At 42.0% G+C, this 27,470-nt stretch overlaps 1 protein-coding gene across 6 annotated transcripts in view; it reads left to right on the top strand.

Annotated features, from left to right (window-relative positions):
- The window catches only part of RBM47 (RNA binding motif protein 47), an 84,978-nt gene extending 57,956 nt beyond the window's left edge, over positions 1-27,022 (top strand). For 4 of the 6 annotated variants that reach the window (XM_068278484.1, XM_068278479.1, XM_068278482.1 and 1 more), the window contains exons 2-5: positions 14,421-15,583; positions 21,827-22,033; positions 24,019-24,203; positions 26,531-27,022. In XM_068278484.1, the coding sequence (XP_068134585.1) occupies positions 14,452-15,583; positions 21,827-22,033; positions 24,019-24,203; positions 26,531-26,770 (1,764 nt within the window). In that variant the 5' untranslated portion in view covers positions 14,421-14,451 and the 3' untranslated portion in view covers positions 26,771-27,022. The remainder of the gene's footprint in view (positions 1-14,420; positions 15,584-21,826; positions 22,034-24,018; positions 24,204-26,530) is intronic. The other 2 variants (XM_068278480.1, XM_068278483.1) reach the window with 2 other exon arrangements.
- Positions 27,023-27,470: the final 448 nt, after the last annotated feature.

Here is a 27,470-nt window from a genome sequence, read left to right as displayed (position 1 = left end):
GGACCTGAAAGGGGCCCAAAATCTACTACCTTGCCCAGGGCCCCAGCAATGTTCAATATCAAGCATGTGGGAGAGATACTACAAAGGGTTAAAAGGGCTTTTAGATGTCAGCCAGGAAGGTGTCTGTAATATGTCCTATTGCTCTTGCCTTAAGTATTATTGTACTCTTTAGACAAGTATGATTGCATGTTATAAATTTCACTAAACTACATTGGGTGCAAAGGCCTTCCTGCTTCACCCTACACCCTAGTTAAACATTGAAATATTTTTATTATATTAACCCTGTGCAGAAGTCGGTCTGTGCTCACCATATCCCTGAACACTCACTGTAAACCTTTATTTCACAATTCTTATAAAAGGGTTATACAAACATTTCGGATCAGAGGTCAGCAGCAAATTGCTGCACTTTGCAGCTCAGTTCTGCCGATGTGACAGAAATAAAGATATGGAGATTGGCAGCCCCTCTCCCCTCCAACACAGAGAGGAGCTGCCGGTTAAATGCTTGATTTCTACAAGTCAGTCATTGGTGGCGCAGATTAATCAGTAACTTTGAAAGCAGCCAAGGTAAGAGCAAGAGATAGGCCTGTGCTGGTAATGTCAGCAAAGAGCACCGGTATGTAGTCAATAGTCACATGGGCCAGCTGCAACTTTAAATAGCTGTTTGTTTGTTTTTTTGATTCCACATAGATAATGAATGTGAATACTTTATGTACATTAGAAGGTGGGTAGCTAGCGCACACACTGTCAATGAGATGCTAATACTTTTGAGTTGATGCAGTTGCGATGTTCATTCTATGCCAATTCATAAAGCTTGGAAGTGGACTAGTGAGAATGATCAGCTACTGCCAAGCTGCATACATTTGTATACAGTCAACATAACTTTTGCATCATCTGAAGTATCTCATTAACCATCTCCTGCAAGCACGTTACAGGTTGACTTGACAATCTTCTTAAAGTGATCCCGAGCCTAAGCTTGGGATCAAAAACCTATGCATACCTTAAAACCCCATCTACACCATACAATTTTTTGTCCGATTCGATTCATTGATACGATTTGATTCAATCCGACATGTCCGATTGAGATTCGATTCGGTTCAATTTGCCATTGCAAAACAATGGTAAATTTAATTGAATCCTGATCGGACATGTCGGATTGAATCCGACATGAGGGACGGCTCAGGATCCCCCATTGTTTAGCGTGGCCCCCCTCCATATCGGGGCCATGCAGCTCCTCTTTCTGAAACGTAGCCACATGATCGCGCCTGCGCATGTGCAGTAGCACAAAGCCCACGGCTCTGACTTACTGCGCATGCACAGCCAGGCTCAGTCGGCTACTGCGTAGACATGAATAAGGAAGAGGAGCTGCGTGACTCTGATCTGATTAGCGACAATGCATTGTTGCTAATCTTCTGGGGGGCCGCGCTTAGTGACGGGGTCAGCAGAGCAGGGAGGGAAGCCTCAGTAGGATCCTGAGACTTCCCTCTCTTATGGTATGTATCTGATTTTGTACCTGAGCTTCGGCTTGGGTACACTTTCAGCACCATACAAACGCCTGATGAAACTTGGTTGAGGCTGATGATAGCAGCCTGCTCTAATTTCAAGCACAGCAGCTCATGGTTAACTCACCCTTATGCCACCTCTGTGCATTGCCCTCCATTGTGTGTCCCAGCTGCTTCCTTCTTCTGGTTGTGAAGGAGGAAGTATTGAGAGCTGGATTGCACAATGGAGGGCAGCGCATGGAGGTGCCGTCATGGGTGAGTTAACCCTAATGCTGGGAATACACGGTTCATTTCTACCGTGCATTTCTGCTCTCGATTGTGTTTGCCGCTTGATTTAAGCTCTCGATTCAGCTCTCGATTCTTATCTTCCTCTCGTTTTTCTTATCTTTTTCCATTCACTTCTATCAGAATCGAGCGGCAAAAGAATCGAAAGGGAGATCGGACATGTCGGAAATGATCTATTGAACCATCTAATCAACTACAAAACGAACCGTGTATTCCCAGCATAACTGCCATGGGCTGCTGTGCTTGAAATTCGAGTTCTGATCCGACTCATTCAAAACAGCTTCTTGCTTCGGAATGCTCATCCCTAATAAATATGCATACCATTTGCATAATTATTTATCAACACAGAATTATTTGCATCTCATTGGACTTTGGAGAATTTTATGCTCCACAGAAAGTGGACTTCACCTGGGTTGGACCAGAACATTTCATGGGGCTAATCAGATTTGGAATGTGTTAATTACCTGACAGCTAAATCAATCATCTGCTAAGTACCAATCATTAACCTTCTGAATCTGAACTCCATGCAAAGTTCTGGTTCAGCCCAGAGAAGTTATTGTGTAGAGCAAAAGCAAAAAACATTCCACACAAGCTGGAATCTACTGTAGATAACAACTTCAGTAGCAGTAGCCATTGTCAGCTGGGTCAGAATCAGTGGTCTCACTAAGGAGCTGTGGGCCCCGATGCAAGTTTTACATTGGGGCCCCCCAACCACTCTATACGGGTCCATCTGAAAATGGCGCAGGGAGAAAAATGGCGCACCGTTCTGCCGATAAATGTATCATAAAACGCTATTTACCGTTTTAATGTTAGTACAATAAAACGGTAAATTTTGTTTTATGATACATTGATTGCAGAGCGGTGCGCCATGAAAAACATGCAGGGGGCTGCTAGTATAGGCAGCGGGGGCTGGAGGAGAGAGGCAGCGGGACACTAGAGGGCATAGGCAGCGGATGTATGCAGAGGCATACGTTACCTTGTCCTGGGCCGGCGATCGCAATGAGCAGTTATCAGGCAGCAGTGAGCAGTTACCAGGCAGCAGTGAGCAGTTACCAGGCAGCAGCAAGCAGTTGTGAGAGTTTGATGCTGGGAATATACAGTACGTTTATGTGGCTCGATTCTGCCGCCGGATCGATTCCCCAATCGATCGGGCAGGTGATCGGACATGTCGGAAATGATCAATCGAGCCATCTAAATGGCTCAATCGACCGGCACAAACGTACCGTGTATTCCCAGCATGAGAGCCATTTCACTGCCTATCAACTGCCCGTGGAAAAGAGGCATAACGGGACTTCTGCTTTCAGTTTCTATATTTTCTGATAGGGAGAGAGATCAAAGGATTCAAAGAATTTAAAGCACAACGAGTTCTGGTGACTGAGGTCAAAAGCAGCGCACTGATCTCAAATTAAATAATTATTTTGAAGCTGCTTAGGGGTTAAATAACGTATCCACGTGTCACTATGTATAACACATGGCTCAACTAACAAATTCCACCTTCAAACAATCTCCCAAAATGGAACCAGTTTGTAAGTAGAGGATCGCGAGGTGAGGGTGGAAACAATCATACCTCCCAACATTTTGATATAATAAAGGGGAACTTTTTCCAGAAGGAGGCAAGTGACAAATAAGCTGCGGTCAATACATGATTTAACATCTTCTGGGCTTCTGGGAATGGGATTAGGCCTCCCTTTGGTCTCCCAAGGAGACAGATCCAAGGGGTTTCACAGAATGTAATGGTTTGTGGATGTGTGTGGATGTGACGTGCCTCTGCAACTATTCCTTTTCTGTATGTCCTGGCCAACAGTCATTGTTTTTTTCTGCAAAAAAATAAACAAACCCCAAAAAACCCATAAAATTGCATCATTCTTCTCTACTATCAAAAACCTTGCTTTAAGAGCAGTTTAAGGCCGTAGTCCTGTAATTAGGCAGTCCCCCATTACCATCGCTTACCTGATTTCTATCCCAGTAAGGAAAATCCAGTCTAACCTGGTATGTTTTGCCTTGGGGTGAAGAGGGTGGATGAACTCACTCTGTTAATGGCTTGCTTTCTGGTACACCGCTTATTTTCAAATAAATGAGGTGGTTTTATGGACATGTAAAGGAAAACTAGCGTAAACGCATTAAGTAAATTACCCATGCGGTATGCAGTTTGCCATGTGTATAGACAACAGAAGTTTGTTTAGCAACAAGAGGCAAGAGTCAATTTTTTTTAGGCAATAAAACATATTTTAAACTAGCTTTAAGCAAAATGAGGGTCTTTTTCTGAGTGTACTGGTCATGATCCAGCATCATGTAGCACCTCTCGGCTGTGATAGTGAATTGTCAGTAAGGCCTCTTTTCCACGGACAGTTGAACGGTGTGCTCAGCAAGCAGTTACTAGGCAGCAGTGAGCAGTTACCAGGCAGCAGTGAGCAGCTGTGAGAGCTTGAGAGGCATTTCACTGCCTATCAACTGTCCGTGGAAAAGAGGCCTTACTGAGGGATGTTGCAGTGGCAGTTACTTGGTCCAATCAACTCGCATGATCTTGACTACATTTTTTGGGGTCTTTGTACAGTATTGCCTTGAATGCCTTCCTCTGGACCAATATATATGACTAGTATTGCTAGGAGGATGAACATGGTGCAACACCCAATCCCCTTCAATTTTTTTTGCACATAGCTGTTTTTCTTGCTTTATTGAACAGACATATAGAAATCTGACTGATATTCACTAAATATTTATATATTTAACAAGCCCTAAGGTCCGACTATTTTAATTTTTTCGTAGTACTATGAGAGCTTACTTATGCTAGCAACACACAATGATTTCTCACCCGATCGACGGGACAATTATTTCCGACATATCTGATCCACTTCCGATTGAGAAAGGGATAGTTTTTTGTGAAGTTATCAGAAAATCGATCCCTTTATCAATCGGGAGCCGCTTGGACATGTGGACATGTGCACATGGTACAACTTCCTGTCCGATCACCCGTCAATCAGATGCGAAATTGCATCATGTGCTCCCAGCATTACACAATCTGTTCACAGTATTCAAAATCTGTTGGCCCTCATAATTGAAGGTGTGTACCAGGCGGATGAAAAATCGATCGGGCTGCCCGCTGCATTGATCTCTAGCATATTCAACCAGAGTGATAGAATCAGGAGGATATCGACAGGAAAAATAAGTGTATGGCCATCTTTAGTGTAAATCTAACTGATTGAATCTGCCTCAACATCTGAAATCTGTCCATGTTATTGCTACCTCCTGAGAACTAGGGTTAAAGATGAGGTCAAAATCTGCTCTTGCACTATCCCGTTTTGGGTTCACTGAATAACTTGATCTAGTTCCTGGTAATACAAGGCTGCTGCAGTTCAGAAACTTTGGACCTTCACTTGCCTCTGAGCTGGCACTTGGGTGATGTGGCAATCACTATGGCAACCGCTTTGGAATGAGCAAATTAAAAAGTAATTGTGCCCTGGAGCTTGTAGAACCTGTCTGTCCACAGGTTGCTTGTGATCTAGACCTGATAAATGCGAATGCATGTGTATTTGTAGATTGCAGTTGCTCTCTCCAGACTGGTCATGTGGTAACAAGGAGGGGAGGAGGGGGGGGGGGAGACGGTATACACATAAAATGCAAGAATCTGAATAATAGGTGAAACAAACGTCAAGAAAATCCATTCATAGAACTATAAAAAGCCAACACCTTACAAAATGAATTTATGAATCTCATGTTCCAAAACTGGTATTCTCAACGTGTTCAAGCAATAATGCATTTATATATTTTTTCTGAGCTGCATTCTATCAAACAACCACTTTTTTGTTAGCTTAATTGAAGAGAGGTCAGAGAAGAGAAGGTGGCAGGTGGGCCCGGTGACAACCACTAGGCCTCAAGCACCTGCCTAGGTTGCCTGGTGGATGAACCTGCTCTGCTTAGGCCTTTTTAGAACCCGTTTCTACAAAGTGCAAACTCGCAGTGCAGTTATTCGCATTGACACTATAACCAATCCATTCAGTCATTTTCATTGAAGGCAAGCATCCGTTTCCCATACAATGATTGATAGCGGTGTATGGATTACCACGTTAGCATTGACACGTAAATCTTCATACAGAAAAATGTATGCAGAATGCAATATGCTAGTGGAAATAGATCCTTAGGACCTGTACACACTGGCTGCGCTGTGCTGCGATTTAAAATCGCATGCAATTTTTTTAATAGCAAAGCCTTCATGAAAATAAAAAAATTGCAACGCACCACTGTGTACAGTGCCTCGCGATTTGCTTTATTTTCATGAAGGCTTTCTGATAAAAAGGAAACATGGACATTACCCTGCACCTCTGACTAACTTAGTGTAAAAAGACCCTAGGGTGCATTCACACTAGATCTGTTGCATTGCAGAATGATTCTGAATGTCAGTTCACTGCCCACAGTTCTATGGGCCTGTTCACATGTCTGCCTTGTAATGAAAGGTGTTATTCTATGCAGGCTTTGAATTTATGTGTATGAAGTAACACACGTAGGGCTTGATTCACTAAAGCGTGATAACTGCTATCACAGCAGTTATTACGCGATCTGACGCGCGCAAAGGTTTGCACGTGAGCGGTGTTACGTCGCGTGATAAGTGAAGGTTTGTGCGCGATCACCAGGGCCAGATTTGTACTTACCAGTGCCCTAGGCCTGCTGTCACCAAGCGCACCCCCCCCCCCCTCCCGCCACCACCACCACCACCACCAAAAAACATTGTGGCTAACTATCTGACTAGCGTTCACTGGTTTGTATGGGCTCTTTTCAGTTGTGCTGCTGTGCCCCTCATTGAACAAAGAATCAGTTGGTGCTCTGTCCTCTCACGATGGAAATTTGCGCTCCTGCCCGAATGTGCACAGCAGCCGATAGTGTTCTGGGCATGCGTACTTGAGAAATTACGGTGGTGTATGATCGGTACTTGTCAAGAATGCATAACACTATACTGGCCTCGGTTGCTGTGCACATCTGGGCAGGAGCAGGAAATTACAGGGAGCGCAAGTGGCCAGAGCATGCGCTGCTTCTTTATCCTCTGTGCGACTGGCTGCAGTCAGAGCCACAAACAGGTGACAGGGAGCGTGAGTGGCCAGAGCATGCGCTGCTTCTTTGTCCTCTGTGCGACTGGCTGCAGTCGGAGCCACAAACAGGTGGCAGGGCAGTGCGATGGAGAGAAGCCCATCCAAAACAGAGTACAGGTAAGTAGCAAACATCCTGTCAAGACCAACTTTGGATGTTCTGTTGTAATTACAGTGGACCTGAACTCAGAACTTCGTCTCTGCTCTAAAAGATACGCAACAACATAACCTTTACATAAAAACATTTTTGTTACAGCTGATACAAATCCTGCAATAAATAGACAGTGTGTCTAATTCCTACTTTCATGGAAGCAAATATATTAACATCTTGTGCTTTAAAATAAGCTTATATGCTGTGGCAGTCAGGTGACACAGGGAAGATATCAAATTTGTGATTAGACACAGATGTTCGAAAGGCTCTCTAAATACATACAGGGTGCATTTCTCTGTTTTCCTTCTGTCCTGTGCAAGAGTTCAGCTCCACTTTAAAGCATCTGAATGACATTTATTTATATTTGCTGAAAAAATCTACGTATCTCTTTTGAATGCTGAATGTACATATGGTGGTGTGCTCTAACATATTGACAGTATACGGGGACAAAGTCTGAAGAAGGCTTATTAGCAGAAAGATTACTCTTTTTCTTTTAGGCTGCTTACACACCAAGACGTTACAGGCGCCTGTAACGCTCCCCCAACGCACAGCAATGTAACACAAGTGGGCTGTTCACACAGCCCACGTTGCGTTACATGTAACGCTGCACGTTCTCCGCAAAGTGCAGCATGCTACGGCGTTGGAGCGGCTATAGCCGCGTTAGACTGTTTGCACATGCGCAGTGGGGGGCGGAGAGGAGGCGGGGAGAGCCAGCTACAGTAGCCGCGCACATGGCTACTTAATATTCACTGCACTGGCGGGCGCTGATTGGCCGGCGGGACCACGTGATGCGGAGTGTCTCGCTCCGCATCACGTGGTCCCGCTGGCCAATCAGCGCCACTCTGGGAGACATTATAGGAATCGAGTGAATCAAAAGACCGCACTCACGTCAGTGGGTAAGCTGGTGCCGGGCCCCAAGGCCATCAAATACTTTCGTCATGAAGGAGTCCGCACACAGACTAATCGGAGCAATCACCACAAGTTTATTGTCCCATCACATGTATTATAAATCCACAGTCTGACCTGCATAGGCCGACGATCGTTTCGGGGCCACTCAGGGTCCCCTTTATCAAGGCGGGTAGCAGAAAAGACATATACCGTATATGTCTTTTCTGCTACCCGCCTTGATAAAGGGGACCCTGAGTGGCCCCGAAACGATCGTCGGCCTATGCAGGTCAGACTGTGGATTTATAATACATGTGATGGGACAATAAACTTGTGGTGATTGCTCCGATTAGTCTGTGTGCGGACTCCTTCATGACAAAATTATAGGAATCGAGCCGCCTAACGCGGCTCACTCTACCGTCGGCTCTTGCAGCACCATACGTTGTGTTAGGTGCACGTTATGCGACCTTAACGTGGCACCTAACGCAACGTCTTGGTGTGCAAGAAGCCTTAAGCCAATAAATGGTATCATCCTGATTCAAAACTCTCTGCTTTTGCTGATGGCTAAAATGGTAGAATGCTCTAATGCTACAGGAAAGCAGAAGGATGCCAAACCATACACACTAGCATAGAGGTAGTAACAGCTCAGGTGACAGTGACAGTTTAGCAATGAAAGGGAAGCATACAGCATTTTTATTCCAGGCTGCAGCAGTTCTTATAGATGGTCGGAGCTGACGGACAGAAAATGAGTTAGGAAAGAGTTAACTTAAGCAGAGACGAGATCACTGGCTAGGAAGAAAAAAAAGCAATAAATTATGGCTAGATAAGAAAGTGTAATTTACAACTGCTGGGGTCAGTGTCACAGCTGTAAAAAAGAAGGCAAAGAAACTAGCAGACATGTTTGTGAATGCCTGCATTACAACTCAGCGGAACTTAGTTTTATCTGCTTTGTAATGTAAATCCCTGGTATTTCTCACATCCACTTGTACTGTATGTCGATCATAATTGGATCATCAGGTGACAGTTATGATTGATCCTGATTGTTATAACACATCAGGAAGTGAGAGGTGCAGGGATTGGGGAACTCTGGAATTCAGCTATTAGTGCAGAGCAGGGCGCTGGATGGCTGCGCTGCGGGAACAGAGGAGATGATTTACTTTGACATATGACCTCTTCTCTCTCCAAGTCATGCCGCCCTTCTGATCTTATCTGATTTTATTGCCCTAGGCCATGGCCTTTGAGGCCTTTGCAGAAATCCGGGCCTGGCGATCACGGGTACTTTTCACGCGGGCGGCAGATCGCTATCACAGCAGTTATCACGCTTTAGTGAATCAAGCCTGTAGTGTCCATTGCAGTTCACACACATAATGCACTATGCAATGCGTACCATGTAAATCCACCCTTCCTACTTTAGACCTTTGATGTAATGACACCTAAAATAAACCTGTCATATCTGAGGCAGTGTTTGCTAAGGGTAAGGCTGCACTGTATATGGTCTGACCATCCTGCCACAGGTTTCTTATTAAAAAATGAGGCTGTAGGAATTTGTTCTGCCACTTTCTATTCTCCACGTGAATGTAATAGAGGCGCAGGATAAAGACAAAATCATTGTTTTTTGCAATAAGGAGTACTGAAATTTCAAAGATATATGGCTTAAAATTAGCAATTGTTTCCAAAGTGATTTATAATTATTATAAGTATTCCAAAGCCATATATTTTAGATGTAATCTGGTGTACGTCTTACTTGTAGCCGAAAAATATTACCAATATTTTACTACTACTAAACCTAACCATACTCTCATACAGAACTCTCCCTCTACTGATACCTAACCCTAAGACTCCCCCTGGTGGTGATTGACCAAAAGACTCCCCCTGGCCTGGTGGTGCCTAACCCTAAGACCCCCCTGGTGGTGACTAACCAAAAGACTCCCCCGGGCGGTGTCTAATGGCCCATACTCACGGGCTGCAAAAGTGGCCTGTCGCCAGCACACGTGAGCGTGTGCACGACAGGCCAGCGACAGCTCATCGCCAGGTCCCTCTGCATACACACGGCGGACGGACCTGGCAACTAATGTGAAGGAAGCTGTCGCTGTTGTCCCTCCCCCCGCCGGAAGCGCCGTCTATTTGCTATTATGTTGCTGTCGCTAGTCCGCGTACTCACGCGGACTAGCGACAGTTGTGGCGGAGATGCGGCGGCGACTGTCGACGGGCGACGTCACCTGACCGCGCCAATCGCCTGGCGACATCAGCGACAGGCGACAGTTCGGGGTGCGCGCCCGTGCAACGCCGCATACTCACGGGCGACCTGTCGTCGCAACACGCGCGCGCCGCATGTTGCGACGACAATTGTAGCCCGTGAGTATGGGCCATAACCCTAAGACCCCTCTGGTGGTGTCTAACCCAAAGACTCCCCCTGGTAGTGTCTAACCCTAAGACCCCCCCCTGGTGGTGTCTAACCCTAAGACCCCTCTGGTGGTGTCTAACCCTAAGACCCCACAAAATTATAGTTCTCAAAACGAATGTAAATATGATTATAAAAAAGTAGAATTACATTTCAAAACAATAATTAATGAAATTATAATTCTCAAAATGAATGTAAAAATTCTAAAGAGAAAAGTAGAATATTAAAATGTTGAAAAGTTAAAATGATAATTTACAAATATGTTAATTGTCAGAACGAATTTATAATAATATTTTTCAAACCACTAATTCTGAAAACAAAAAAAAATAGTTTGACAGGCGTGGTGCCCGATGCCTAAATCGTCCAGTTTTGTGCCCAAAAGCAGATATTTAGCATTAGAGTGAATGGCGGTGTCTGATTTGTCCACGTCTCATATGTGCCCAATTTTCCTGCCTCCCTATTCTCCTACTATACTTCCTACTACAGAATGGTAGCTATAATTCCACAAAACCATATAGCATGTCAGCACTGAGGCTGGTATATAGGCAGCTTGGTTAAAAAAATGTATTAACGTCTCATTGAGGCCCCACCTCTGATAAAATTAAAGTTAGTTGGGGGTGTGGCTTTGCACAACAGGGCCATTGGTTTTGCAGTACATGGCCTCATCCTCCTGGTGACCATGTGACTACCGGTATATGGTAGCCTCTACTCAAGAGCAGAGATGTGTATGATTATGTGGGTGTTTAAAGAGCAAGGTTGCAGTTTGACTCTTCAACAGGTAGTCCTGACCACAGAATTGTAGAGTAGCTGCCACAGCTCTCTATAGGCTCATTTTTGAAAATGAACACTATAGGGAGGATAGTAAAGCTCTATGCAATATAGCCCTACTGGTGCCACATTTGCACTGAATAGATGGTATACAGGGCACTATACTGCATATGTCTTACTGTATTTGCTTATATCTTGACAAAGTGAAATAAAATATTGCACTGTACTCAATTTTCATGCTTAAACATTACTCTTAATCATTTGAGCTTAGATGTTGTAGAATATTGTCATGTTTGTGAATGTTTCACATCACAAGTTACACAGTAAAACAAAGGTCACTTCACAGTAAGCAGTGAGCTGAAATTTTATAAAGCAGAGATCCACATCATTGTACAATTAACCAGTGACTGTAACTCACGTGTGGATATATGTAGGATGATGAAAACCACAACCACAGAGGAAGTATGTGAATCAGTCCCCCCCCCCCCCCCCCCCCCGTATAGCAACACAGCGCATCGTCATCTACAAAGCTGACAACCGGCTGTGCAGCCCGGCCTAGCGATGTCACCCAAGCTCCTGATCCCCTACGGGCGGCATCTGTCAAGTATGTATGCACCATTAGTTGATACCCTGCACCATATGTGCAGATGACAGCAGTAACCAGCAGTAATCTAGTGATACCTAGTTTCATCAGTAATGGGTTACAATGCTTCATTTTTTGGCCAATTCAAGTATTTTGGTTGATTTGTCACTGACTGATTGATCCCTGCAAGCCCTATTGATAAACTTGGAATATATTTGGATTATCAAAAGTGTAATTGGTTGCAGCTGTTACTTTTCCATGAAGTGGCTCCCTCACTGTGGCCTTGATGCATACATAGAATAAAGTCACGTGAGAATTTGGCCACCGGGTAATTCTGATAATACAATGCTAGTATTGTTACCAATAATATGGTGGCTGGAAAGTGTAATGGTTAAGGGCTATACCTCTGACACAGGAGACCTGGGTTCAAATCTTGGCTCTGCCTGTTCAGTAAACCAGCACCTATTCAGTAGGAGACCTTGGGCAAGACTCCCTAACACTGCTACTGCCTATAGAGCGCGTCCTAGTGGCTGCAGCTCTGGCGCTTTGAGTCTGCCAGGAGAAAAATGTTCTGTATCTGTGTTTTGTAATATGCTATTATTAAAGCTAATCCTCACACTAACTTCCCCCCTACTTACTGCTAACACTAACCCATAGCCAAATTGGGGTTCAGCTAAATAATATATGAACCATAGACACTAATTACATTGTGAGCTAATTAACAGGCGCATCATGCCCCAAATTCTCTGCCTTTGGCCTGATGGGGACCTCCTGCCTTATACCCCAGCACAACTCTCAAATCTGGAGTAACAGTCCTACAGAATGCCATTTGCTGCCACACACCCAAAACCAGTATTCAGTCCATTGTTGTATTTGCAGATTATGAAAGACAGCTGTTATATTTGCTATATATATATATTAAAATGGATATAGTAATCAATCAAGAATGTTTGTTAGCCCTATTATACAAGTAGGCCAGATAAAGCACATTACTCTTCATCCTTTTTTACAAGTAGGCCTACTTGCCAAGGCGGTAAACCAAGGCAGTTTTTCCTGGCCGATCAGGAGACACCAGTCATCTATGCAGCATTGCCAAATAACATGAGTTATATAATGCTAGGTAAACATGATGGTATTTCCTGTCCAGTCTACGGGAATCCGACAATTATTTCTGTCATCTCCTCTCGATTGATAATGCGATCGATTTTCCAAAGTTATCACGGGAAAATCAATCCTGTTATTGATCAGTAGTATGTAATCCACTTCCTTTCCAGAGCGGCCTAAGGCTGGTTTCACAGTGGGACGTTAAAGTCCCATGTTACAGCAGCCAGTAACGCAGCCTAACTCACAGCACTGTAAAATCAATTGTGCTGTTCACAGTGCCCACGTTGCATTACATAGTAACGCAGCACGTTTAAACAAAGTGCTGCATGCTGTACGTAATACTGGACTAAGCAGCGTTAGACTGCTTGCACATGCCCAGTAATGTTGGAGGAGGAGGTCTCCCCTCCTCCTCCGCGGCCAGCCACACGGCTAATTAATATTCACTGCACCGCAGAGACTCGTGGTAGGACTGTAGTGTTGCCCGGTCATGAACGAATCGTTCATTTGATCCGGATCTTTTTTGTGAGTCAAATCATCCAGATCATCACAATGAAAGATTCGGTTCACAGTGGATGTCTGTCTGGAAGAAACAGAAACATACAGAATGTACAGTGCAGGGAAAGTCCTGTCCTGCTAGTCATTTTACCCCCAGTCTGCTTCCCTAGTAAAATGATTCTAATGATTCGGTTCAAAGATCCGGATCTTTTCAATGATCCGATTCAAATGATTCAAATTCTTAAAAAGATCCGGACTTCCTACCACTAACCTGGAGCGGCTGCTTTGAGAGCTGAATAACGCAGCTCAATCTGACGTCCAACTTCAACTCCACCATACGTTGCGTTAGGGGCACGTTATGCGACCATAACGTCCCCTACAACGCAACGTCTTGGTGTGTAAGTAGCCTTAAACTCCGCACTACGCAGATATGAAGTGTAGTCCACAAGTTATATTTGACTTGCTCTTTACATTACTTGCACCTCACTATTGCTCCATCCATAGGTGTGATGGACTAAGCCTAAAAATGCCCATCTGTGGTACAATCTGGATTGTACCATCTTACCACCCCAGACCCAGATGAAAGTACAGTTGCAAAGTAAACAGTAGTATTTGCTAATCTAATTTTACCAATATTCTGTCAGCCTCATGCCAAATTAAGCAACACTGGAGCCAAACCTTCCCCTGTGGATCTATATACAGATATTTCATACTGGGTGACAGTTCAGAACATATCATCTGAACCCAAATTCACTTGAACATATGGGAACTTTTGTACGTAAAGAGCTTTGAATGTTGTTTCTATATAATAAGCATTGCAACACTTTTTTTCTTTCCTCACTTAAGTAGATCTTTAAAGTTAATGAATCAAAAATGGGTTTATAAGTTAATTCTCATGTAAAAGCTATTGGGTAAAAGTTTTCTGTCTGCCATTGTGCAAGTCCCTGCTTGATAAGGAGTGTCTCTTGCCTTCTACACTGTATTGCTCTTTCATCATATATTTTCCTGCCGTTCTATTTTTCGCCAAGTTTTTACATGACTAATTTGCTGTTGGAATCCATTTAAGGAGAGGGAAAGAAAAGATTTATACTTAATCCTACATTTTAAATCAGCAAAAGCGCTCTTGCTAATTCCATGTTTTAATACTTTTTTAATGTATTTTTTTAATTAGGTTTCAGCAAGTGTTGCATGAATTTGGAATAATGACAGCAGAAGATTCTGTTGCAATGATGAGTAACGATTCTAACAACATGTCAGCCTCAAAAATCACAGAAGGAGTTGCTGGTGCCCCAAACGAGGTAGCTCTCATTGCACTTATGGAACGTACAGGCTATGTCATGGTCCAAGAAAACGGACAACGAAAATATGGAGGCCCACCACCAGGATGGGAAGGGCTGCACCCACCCCGAGGCTGTGAAGTATTTGTGGGCAAAATTCCACGTGATGTCTACGAAGATGAATTAGTTCCTGTTTTTGAAAGCGTTGGCCGCATCTATGAAATGCGCTTGATGATGGACTTTGATGGGAAGAACCGAGGCTATGCTTTCGTTATGTACACACAGAAGCACGAGGCCAAAAGGGCTGTCCGAGATCTTAATAACTATGAAATTAGGCCGGGGAGGCTTCTGGGTGTTTGTTCCAGTGTAGATAATTGTCGACTTTTTATTGGGGGGATTCCGAAGATGAAGAAAAGAGAAGAGATTCTAGAAGAAATCTCTAAAGTAACTGAAGGAGTTCTAGATGTTATTGTCTATGCCAGTGCTGCTGATAAGATGAAAAATAGAGGATTTGCCTTCGTAGAATATGAGAGCCACCGGGCAGCGGCGATGGCCAGAAGGAAACTGATGCCGGGGAGAATCCAGCTATGGGGCCACCAAATCGCTGTCGACTGGGCAGAACCAGAAATTGATGTTGATGAAGATGTGATGGAAACGGTGAAAATACTTTATGTCAGGAACCTGATGATTGAAACATCCGAGGATACAATTAAAAAAGTGTTTGGCCAGTACAATCAGGGATGTGTTGAACGGGTGAAGAAAATTCGCGATTATGCATTTGTGCATTTTGTAAGTAGAGATGATGCAGTCCAAGCCATGAGAAACCTCAATGGGACTGAACTGGAAGGCTCTTGCATAGAAGTTACCTTGGCCAAACCTGTGGACAAAGAACAGTACACACGATACCAGAAAGCTGCTAAAGGAGCTACTACCCCAGCTACTGCCCCCGAAGTCACTCAGCCCAATTATGTTTACTCCTGTGACCCCTACGCATTAGCCTATTATGGATATCCATACAATGCTTTGATTGGTCCAAACAGGGATTACTTTGTGAAAGGTTGGTAACTGTAACAAAACTGCTGTCCTTTTTATTTGACTTTAATTTAATGTAAGTTAAAGAGGAACTGTCGCAAAAATCTTAAAATTTAAAACACACAAATAAGAAGTACATTTCTTCCAGAGTAAAATGAGCCATACATAACTTTTCTCTTATGTGGCTGTCACTTACAGTAGGTAGTAGAGACTTGACATTACCAACAGGTTTTGGGTTAATCCATCTCTTCATGGGGGATTCTCAGCATGGCCTTTATTCTTGATAAAGACATTCCCTGAAAAAGATTTATACAAAGATGCTGGCCAGCCTCCCTGCTCACTTTTTTGCCAGTTGGACAGAGCAACTGCCATTCACTAAATACTTTTAAAAATAAACAAAACCCTGAGAACCCCCATGAGAAGATGGGCTAGTCCAAAACCTCTCGGTAATGTCAGATTTCTACTACCTACTGTAAGTGACAGCAACATAGGAGAAAAGTAATTTATGGCTCATTTTACTCTGGAAGAAACGTACTTCTTATTTGTATATCTTCATATGTATTTTAAATGTTATGATTTATTTTCGCGACAGAGGTCCTTTATGAATGTAGGTTATATCTGTACCTCTTATGTTGAACTCTTGATAGGACTTTTTTTTTTGTTCAACCTAAAACTGATTGTTCAGCACTAAACAGATGCAGGTGAATTAAAAAGAACCCAAGGCCTCAAAAATGTAAAAACATGTTACGTCAGACTTAGCTAGGTTTCATATGTGAGGATTATTGAAAAAGAGCACCTGTACTGAAGTGATACCTGCTTGTAGAGGGGCATAGTAGGAGAGGTAGACACTTGGGCCCATATGCAATTCACTTTTCCTCCTTAGTTTTCTCCAAGTTGACATTTTCAAACTCGTCAATAAAATGTCTTTTAAGCCACCAGAAAGCAAGAAAATGCTCAAAATAATTTTGATAGTACTTTTTCAACTTCTTTTGGGTACTTTTTGAGTTGAAAAGTGCTAGAAAGTTGTTTTAAATTGAAAATTAAAATTATCTCCTAGGAGAAAACTCAGGTGAAAAAGTGAATTGCATATGGCCCCGGGTGTTTAAATTGCTAATGATGAGACAACATTATTGGTCAGGACCTCAGAGTAGGTAACCCCAAACTCTTCCACAGCCTAACTACTTACGGTTTCTGTACATAAATGGAGGTGGACGTCCATATAAATAGTGCTTAATTGCTTAATTGATAAAAAGCAGATCTTCAAGTAAATCTGAAGTGAAAACTTATAAGATAAGATAATGAATTGTATGTGTAGTACAGCTAAAGCCCCATCTACACCATACAATTTGTTGTGCGATTCAATTCATCGATTCAATTCAATCCGACATGTCCGATCGGGATTTGATTTGATTCGATTCGATTCGATAGTGTGGTCGAATGTCATTGCAAAACAATGGCAAATCGATCACACTACCAATCGAATCCCGATCAAACATGTCAGATTGAATCGAATCGATGAATCAAATCGCACAAAAAATTGTATGGTGTAGATGGGTCTTAAGAAATAGAACATTAGTAGCAAATAATATAGTCTTGTATTGTTTTCCAGTACAGGAAGAGTTAAAAAAGCTATATAACTGAAAATAAAAATATGAGATTCTTTTCTTTGCTACTAATGATCTATTCATTATCCGTACTAAACATACAATTCATTATATCATACATTTTTTTTTTTTACTTCAGGTTTCATAATTTTAACATGAAACTTTTTTTAATTAATTACTTTTTTGATATTTAGTACAATTTTATTTTTTTTTGTTTAATTAGCTGTGAATATAATACTGCAAATGAATGTTTTTAAGCCCCATCTGTTGGCTTGTTTGGAAGTAGAAGAAAGTCTACAAGTAATCAAACTTTAGTGTAGAAAACAAGTCATCTGATCTGGTGACCGAGACCAAATGTCCATTGGCGATGAGCAAAAAAAATCATCCTAATAAGCTAATTAGCACTACCCAGGAGGCAGAAGTTGGGAATGACAAATCACAGGTAGAACTGGTCAGTTAACCAGTAGCTGATTTAATCATACAGGAGTTTGCTAGCTCCAACATCCCCCTCCCATGTGAAACTACTATAATTAGCATGTTGTGATAATTATTTGCTTATCTTCACAGCAGTAAAACAATGTTTTCTAAATGTATACTGTAGTTTTAAGTCACTCCAAGAGGTGGAGCTCCTAATCATACACTTTTTTTTAATCAACAATAAAATTAAAAGGGTCAAAATAGGTTTTGAAGACTAGAACTGCATTTTATATGTAGAGATACAAATAGTTCAGTTTCATTGATCATTGCTTGTAATGGTGAGCTAGATGAGAGATTTGAAGACCGTGTGCCATGCTTTGTACTGCTGAAGCCATTTGCTGACTTCCTCCAGCATATGGCCAAGCATCATGGGTAATATACTCTGCTCTTGCTGTTTGCTCTGTGTTGCTGCCATTACTAAAATATTGTTTTTTATCCTTAACTACTCTTTCCCTCTTTCCTTCTGCAAATTTATAAGGATCATCTGAAATCAATATGAAGGATGCTAATCTCCAGAATGTGTAGTTATGCAAATCCTCTGCAATCTGTTTGATTGACAATTTGACATTATGTTTCATTTAATTACATTGATTAGTCACCCCATTGTATTTAGTAGTTTTGAATAAGGACTCAGATAATGAAGTACACTGTGACCAGGCTTACAATATTCAGATTTGTACATTGTTCACCAAAACTTACAACTTGAGTTACCAAAGTTGGACCCCACATTATATTGGAAGATTCCAATCCTGCATCATCCATAATATAGCCTGATTCACTGTGTTATCTCCAGTTGTAAGAACACCAAGTGGAGACACCATAAGTGATCGTAGAAACCTGGATTGCTTTTGTTGACAGGTATTAAGGTTGAACGACAATAACCTAAAATGAAAATGTTCCAACGTATTAACCCTAGGTAGGTATCCTCTCTGTCTTTTGGCCAAAAGTAAAGTTATCTTTGCTGCTTTAAAAAAAATGTAATTCCCTTCCCCCATGTCACAATGCTTTTTGCAGTTGGTGACCACAGCAGTCATTTGCATTGCTTTTCCCTGGGTGGTACAGGCAGGGTGTGTGTAAGTGAGAAAAGGCTTTTACTAATTTCTATCAGTTCAGCTGCCACATTTAGTCAAGCAGATAACGATAAAGATTTTGCAGCTTATCGATAATCCTATTTGATAATTATCAAATCGGATGAAAATTGGTACTGTAACCAGCACATCCGATTGACAATTTGACTGATTTTGAGACAAAATCAATCAAATGTATTGATTGAGTAAGCTGGAAAATCTTAGGCCAATGTGGTTCCTCAGGTGTGCAGAGGTAATGGCATATTGCGAACCCCCCCCCCATGCATTACAATATATCACCGTTCTGGCCGTTGAGTGTGCAACAGCTCCTACTTCCACATTCTTGTCCCACGTGACTTCTATGTTTAGCAGTGGTGTGCATGTGACATTGTATCTCATTAGTGGTTATGGTCAATGAGATAGATATCCCACCATCACCTTGACTAAACTATTTCCACCGAGTTACCCTTCTAATAAGACTGATTTCTGTTTTGGAGTGCTGGCTATATTTTACACCTTATAAAGTACAAATAAAGTGTATATTGAACACAGTAGAAAATGTCACGTTGTTCCAGTCATGTATGATGACAAAAGATAAAAGAACTCAGGCAAGGTCACGCAAGCATTTTATTCTACCTTGCCATTGGTCACAGTGCACTTCATGTCTCTTATCAGCGCATGTTTGTTACCTGACTACCTGACGGCTTTATTGCTGTGAGGTCTGTGTCACTGCTGTGATTTGTTGTGCTGGCATGTACCTCACGCTTTTGTACTGGTCATAAATCATGTGTAGCTAAAATACAAGACTTACCTCGGTGTGAACACAAATAGGAACTTACACACATAAAGGCTTAAATTAAATCTATTCTTGGCAGAATGTAAGGCATCTTAAAAAAACATTTCCAGAATGCTACTAGAAAGACATGGGCTTCCCTAGCATATTGTAGGCTGCTCACAATTTGTTAGAGTCTCACTTAACCATAAAGACCTGTGCACACGCTAGATTAATGTCGCCCGACGGGGATCGGGACCTGGTCCCTTGGGTGACATTGCTGCACGAGGACGTACAGACGCATTCTGACAAGCGTTCTGTTGCAATGGGGGGGGGGGGCAGAGGCCCAACGAAGTGACACAGATGTGATGTCACCCAGTGGGCAGGGTGAGGGGGTTGAACAAAGCTATCAGTTGTTGTCCAGCCGAATTAATTTGCCCAATATATCGCTGGTCGACCAGTACTCTGGGGCTGTTGTATACAAGTTGGATTATCAGCAGAGGTGGTCTTTATCGGCCCACTTTAATCTAACATAAGTACAGGCCTTAAAGAAAACCTGAACTGAAAATTAAAAGTCAAAATAAGCATACACAAGTCATACTTACCTTCCATGTAGTCTACTCCTCAGTGTCTTTCTCCTGTCCCGCTTCCTGTTTGTCCACTGTGAACAAGGAAATTCTCCGTCCTCCATTTTGAAAATGGCCATTACCCATAACAGCTTTCTGGTCAGCACACAGTTAAACTGTAACATCGCCCACTTGAGCCATAGGGAAACATGGACATTACCTGGTACATCAGTTTTCCTCTCAGCTATAACTGACAGCAACTGATATTTTACTGACAGCAACTGATATATTTCAGATCTGACAAAATATTGTCAGAACTGGAAGGGATTATTGTCAGAAGAAAATGGTGAGCTTCTGAGAGGAACTGATGGCAAGGTAACTATGTAATGTTCATTTGAAGTTACCTCATGTGTTGTTGGTTTTTTTTTTTTTTTATATTTTTACTCAGTACAGGTTCTCTTTAAGGTTGTAATCTGATCATAAGTGATTGGATCAGTTGTGAGTGTGAACACACAGGTTTTGCTTTGATTATTTTCGTTTGCTTACTGACCATTTAGGGTTGGTTCACATTCGCCATAGGGGCAGTGTTTCCATATAGTTGCAATATGCTGCACCACGCGGGAGGCATGCCATTCTATAGGATGTATGACGATGCATTTGCCTTTCAAAAAACAAAAATTATGCAGGTTGGGTTTGTGCATGGAACAAACCACACATGGTCAACATGGACATGTGAGAAAAGGCCCATAGGAAAGCATAAGTCCTTCTGTATGTCCACTTATCTGCTGCCATCTACTCTGAGAAAGGGTTCAGTCATAAAGCACTAGTGAAATTGCCATGCAAAGGGGATACATGGTAATGGTACCTGTGACGTTGTGTATGTTCCTCAAATACCGCAACCTGCATTACACCATTAACTATACATACCAGCATTACATTCTGTCAAAATATGATGGGGTTTTGAATATAATGGGTAAAGGGTACACCAACTAAGAGTAGAGTATGTGCATTGCACTCTCTTCCCTAACCTAGTGGTTGAGAGTAAGTCCAAGCTACTTCTAGGCTGTGTCTGTAGGTCTGATATTTCCGTAGAAATGTATATGGCTCTGACACTCCTGGACAGTAACAGATGTGCAAAGCAACAGGGTTTCAATGTGAAATTAAGTTGGAGATCAAAATTTCCCCTCCCTACTCTACATTAGTGGCTGTACCGTTTAGTGTACCCTCCAAAACTCAGATCATGCCTTGTATTTTAGCTTTTTTTCTTTTGAAACCACACATTGTAACTACATTAAATTGCATTTTTCATATGTTTGTTTCCATTTTGGAGATGTCAGTAGACATTGTTGACCAGGAGTGATGGTCATGGCTGGGAGAACTCATGGAGAAGCATGTGACCTGCTTAATCAGCTGATTTGCACAGCTCTGATTAGCTGTAAACACATCCTGCTTTAGCACATGGCCAGGACTAGCAAATGAAAGATTTATATATCTACCACCTGACCAAACTGATCACATGCTTCTCCATGAGTTCTCCCACACATGACCATCACTTTTGACTTAACATAAACGCTTAAAAATATGAGTAGCTAACCAGCCTGAAACAAACAAAAGCTAAAAGGGCCAGTGTTTGTTTTTTTCATCTGAAAGATCTGAGCGTTTTCTGGTTTGTCATTATCCAAAATGGAAGCACAGATTAACTGCTTTTTTGTAATGTACATTTGTAGAGGCTTTAGATGTGATCTTGTGTGATTTCTGACTGTATTGTGTTGATATTACAAGCAGGCAGCATAAGAGGCAGAGGGCGAGGCGCAGCTGGCAACAGAGCCCCGGGTCCCAGGGGCACTTACCTGGGGGGATATTCGGCTGGCCGTGGCATTTATAGCAGATATCATGAAGGGAAGGGTAAACAGCAGGAAAAAGGCTTTGATCTTGTACCCAACCTGGAATTACCAGCCGTCAACCCAGTTGCTCTTAAGCCCGGTGCAGGTCAGTCTTAACATCTGAAATTCTAAATTCAATCGCAGTTAGTGACTACATTTTGTCTAAGGCCATACACTGGTGGGACATTTATAATAGCGGAGTAACGATGATCGTAATCTGCTCATTACGAAATACGCACAATTTTATTCATACATTTTCATAATTACAGCCACAGTAATGACGATATGTAAAGTCAATTGATTTTGTATAATCCATTCGTAATTTTACATACTTTTACATTTTGCGTAATTTTGGGCCAACTTTAGCGATTAATAGCAAATCCCCCATACACGCTATCATCACCAACGTACATTAACGGGAATAGTGGGAACAAGTTTACAAACATTTTTTCAAAACAACCTTGTCATTTTTGAAAAAAAATTGGTTTTAAATGCAAAGGAAAAATGTTTTTTAAACTGAAGAAAAATTACAGTTTAAAAACCATTTTCCTTTTGTATTTTTTTATTACTTTTCTCAAAAACTACAAGGTCTTTTTGAAAAAAAAATTGTTTTACTTGTTCCCACTATTCCTCTGAATATACGTAGCAATTTTGGTGATAATAGAATGTATGGGGGCTTTGCTAGAAACGGCTAATGTCTGCACAAAATTACACAAAAATTAGGCGAAATTACGATTTTTCCAGTAATTCCTCATTGGGATTTTGCATCGTAATTTTGAATTACGATGCAAAAATTACGATTATGTGAAATTTGTGCTCATCACTACTCCCGAGCAGTGTTTGGTCCATGGTTATAAATGGCCCCCCCAGTGCATTGGCACTACTATATTGTCACATTGCAAACAGACTTCATTCATTGTTCTAAATGTTGTTTTATAGCTTCAGGCCTACCCCCATATATAAAGTGAGTAGGATTAAACCCTCAAGGAAAATATGATAGCAGAAAGCTCACCATTCATCTCTCCGTAGTCCCACGTACCCCCACTCCTCCCAAATAGGCAACTGTCTGTAATCCATCCATAATAGGTTCATGTAGAGTGATAGCATTTATACATGCTTGGCATCATTCCGAAACAAAAGCCTGGTACAGGCGAGCCAATTTTTCTTCCTGGACTTAGTGGACTATCTGATCAAAATGATCGGATCGGCTTTTTGATCGGGAGTCAATTCTTGTTCAAAATAGATTTAATACACTGTCATTAAATGATTGGATATGGCAGTAAATATCGATCGGTCCTGCATAGGACAGGAATTGTTCTGTGCATATAGCCAATCGGTATACAGGATAGCTAAAAAAAACACCACGGAAATTGCAGAGAGCAAGAATTTCATAGGTGGCTCTCCAGAAAAAAATTTGCTTTTTTGGCATTCCTGTCCAATCACTTCCAGATTGAGAAACCAATTGGAATGATTGATTTCCCCAAAAAGTTGGCTGCCTCGTGTGAACCAAGCCTTAAATTTAAGCAATGTACTTTTCGTAATCAGGCTTAATTTGTTAGCAGCATTTTCTTATGTAATCCCTTTTGCATTTTTAGTAAATGAGGCCCACTAGACTTGTATTTGCTTTTGTAGTACTTGTAAGCAGTGCCACTATCTTACACAAATTGTCGTACATGCCACTGGTGCAATCCCTAAAGCTCAACACATATACAGCCATACTGTAATCAGCCCAGATTGCGTGTGCCATTGACAATCACTGTACATAGTCGTCTTTGTGACTGAGATTCATCAAATCATCTTATTTGAATTGATTACTTCCCAAATCACTCATTCATGCCTTTTCCATCTGCTACAACTAACACAATGTAACAATAAGCTAAGTAAGCATAGAAATACAAGAAAATAATGTACCAATTTGTTCTGTACGTAGTATCTCTGGCTGACGTCTGTGCAGGCTGCTGATTTATGGGCTGATTGGTCAGTTGATAAAATGGCAGCCTCTCTTGATATAAAGATGCACAGTCAACTATATTTCTGCTATTGCTTTTCACTAATAGGCCATTGTTGTTGACCCATGGTTTTGTGTTACAGTGGCCATTCCTACGATTGGCACCCAGTACTCAATGTTTCAGGCTTCTGCTGCTAAGCTGATTGAAGAGGGCAAGATCCATGGAATGGAGCACATGATTAATCCCCTCGCTGTGCAGGCTGACCCAGTGAGTGCTGCCACTGCGGCAGCGGTTCTTCCATCAGTATCAACACCTCCACCATTTCAAGTAAGCACTACAGAGGGTTTTTTTTGTATTTGGAAAACTACAAGTGACCAGAACCTAAGCTGTGCCTAAAACCTCCTGCAATGATAGGGGGTATAGGGACAGAGGTGTAGCTATGGGTGGGCAAGGGGGGACATATGTCCATAGGCGTAGCACTGTGAGGGCGCTCGGCACAGCTGCGTGCATCCCCACATTTGTGAGAGGTGGCTTGCTGGGCACCTGAACAGCCACTGCTTCTCTGCCTCCCTCCGCAGAGGAGGGAGTAAATGTTAATAACACCAGAGCACTCAATGGCTCAGACGTTCTGGCGATGAACTCATCTCTCCTCTGTTACCAAGGAGATGATGCTGGGCACACTGCAGAGGGCAGATGATGGCATTGCTGGAACTTTGGAGCCAGTGAGTCTTTTTCTTTTGCATGTGGCATCTGTAGGGGGCACACTGGCTATCTGAAAGGCGGAAAGGGGGTACATTTGGCTATCTAAACAGTATTTGTACATTTATCTCCACCCATGACCATTCCCACATTCGGATGTGTGGTCACTCCAATATTTTTGGTTGGGGGCGCGAAAACTGTCTTTGTCCTCAAGTGCTGAAAACCCTAGCTACGCCTCTGCATACGGATGCTGCTGATGCTTAGGGTTTAGCTTTGATGTACTTGGGTTTGAGGTAGAGGGACGTTCATTGAGATGCCAGTAAGTCCATGCTGAGGCTAATGTTATGGTAATTTTATGAAGTGTGAAAATGGACCAGCACTTGAATGCTTGGTCCAATTTTTGTCTGCTCGCAATTGCATAAAATGATCATAAAATGTGCATCATCATTTTTATTTTTTTTTATAAATATTTTACTTAACTTTTTTAGTCCAGAGTAATAAGAAAATATAATTTGCACCGCTTGTACAGAGGTACATCAGGGTAATCTGTGTTATTTGAAAATGATTTCCATCTCAGTGACCGTCTATAATACAGACCCTCTTTGAGGGCTGGTGCTCATCAAGAGCACCTCTGACCACTTTTCAGATCGCCGGTGCTTTCAAAAATTCTTGGCTTCAAAAACCCTATGAGAGTGTTCCCACAGCAGCATTGTGATTTCTCTAAAATCGCAAACGCGCTGCATTTAGCATTTTTTGGAGCGATTCAGCGATTAACTCCTGTGACACTCCGCCCCACCCCTCCACAGAAAAGAACACGTCGCTAACTTGCACATTTTCGGTCCCCCGTCGGCCAACATTGATTGAGTGTTTGTATGGTCCTTTAACCTATCAGATCTGATTAGTGAAAAGTTTGGTTCAGCCTACAGCATTTGTGCTTATTGTATTGGTGGAAAGGGACTGCCTGGGAGAAACCGCTGATCTTCCCTTTGTTAGCACATTTAAAGACTTAAAAAGCATATTTAAGTGATGTTTCAATGCAGATAATTAGTGAGGGAAGAACAGTTTGGAAAAGTAATTGCAATAACTGATAACTTGGGTCATACTCATTTAATTCATGGACTTCTTTGTAAGAAGCACAGAGGTCAGAGAAGAAACATTTGCCCAGGGGGGCCTCAGTATAAAATCGGAGCCCATGACTTGGTAGAAACTGCACTAGTGTCCAACACCCAACGCTGTTGTTTTCCCTTCTTACCCCCCCCCCCCCCCCCCCACACACACACACACACACACACACAATGATAGAACAAGGAATTGTGTCCTGATTCCTGTTGGGCAACAGTAGTCTCACATGTGTGTCCCCACAACTATAATTGTAAATTGATCATTAGCTACGACACTTGTAATCTTCCTCATCGAACATAGACATCCATGTTTGTCTTGGGAAACGCTAGTTTGCGCGCAGCTGATGTTGATGAAGTTGTTGTAGCACTAACAACCAACACTATTATGCCAGGTCTCTCTGCTTTAGTGTGCACTGGCTTCCGCGCACAGAAGCGAAGACATTTTGTGTGTGTGGGGGGGTGGGGGGGAATTGGCATGTAGGTAAAACATTATTTAAAAATACAAAATGAAAATTGCTGTACAGTCCCAAATACAGGGCTTGGAAATGACGAAAATCGTGCCACAAATCGCGTCCAAAAATGCACCACAAAGCGCTTGGGCTATAGGCTCCCAGCGTTGCCAGTGGGCATTTTGCCTAACAGTTATTTTGGGTGTCGCCAACTTCTTGAAGAGTGTTCATAGCATTTAGCTAGAGGTAAGAAAACTGAGACTGTAGCGTGGATTGTTTAAAGCCTTTAACATGTGGTGGTGCAAGTGCCAGCATGATAGAAATGTGTAAATATAGGCCATTTATTTTTGTCTCTCACTTGGAATTTTGATATTCTGTTTTGCAGGGCCGTCCAATAACACCAGTGTACACAATGGCTCCAAACATGCAAAGGATTCCTGCTGCGGGGATTTATGGCGCAAGCTACTTGCCCTTCGCAGCTCCTGCCACAGCTACATTAGCCACACTACAAAAGAACGCTGCTGCTGCAGCAGCAATGTATGGGGGATATGCTGGCTATATACCTCAAGCCTTCCCTGCTGCAGCCATCCAAGTCCCATTACACGACATCTACCAAACTTACTAAAGACTGTCCTTGCCAGAGGAGGGCTCACTGAAGGAACTTTAACATATTTATGAAGAAACAACTTAAAGTATATATTCCTAGAAATATTTTATATATGTGAATTTTTTTTTTTCAAAAGGCAGTTTTTAAGACTGATGCCGACATTTGCTCATACATTTCTGAATTTTACGCTTTAACCATGCAGGTTTATATTATGTGGTTTGGTTGCTTAAGTTTTAACAATATATGCATAGGCAACATAACTGGTATGAAGGTGTGTTCCTATTTTATTTGTTTATATATATATATATATATATATATATATATATATATATATATATATATATATATATATATATATATATAGAACATTCTGCACTAGAGATTTATCTATATATCATGTGTAGTATATATTAAGTTTATCTGGAATGTATATGTATGTAAAAGTACAAGAGCAGCTATAGCAAAAAAGTAAATATTCCATATTTAAGAGAAATCTATAGAAAGTTTTGGAAGGTACTTTATTTATAAAGCTGTGCTGGAACATGTCTGGATCTACTAGGAAAATGTTGGAAATAGTCAGTTAGGTGAAGTCAGCTGCGCAGTATGAGCAGGGTAACTCGTACATTTGCAGTGGGTAGCTTATTTGTCATGTGACATTTAGTTGCTGAGAGCTTCAAGTATGCACTCCAATACCTTACAGCCTTCTCAATGAGTGATG

This window comes from Hyperolius riggenbachi, chromosome 1 (assembly GCF_040937935.1).
Source record: "Hyperolius riggenbachi isolate aHypRig1 chromosome 1, aHypRig1.pri, whole genome shotgun sequence".
NCBI classification, from domain to species: Eukaryota; Metazoa; Chordata; class Amphibia; order Anura; family Hyperoliidae; genus Hyperolius; species Hyperolius riggenbachi.
This window is presented reverse-complemented; position numbering and strand designations above follow the sequence as displayed.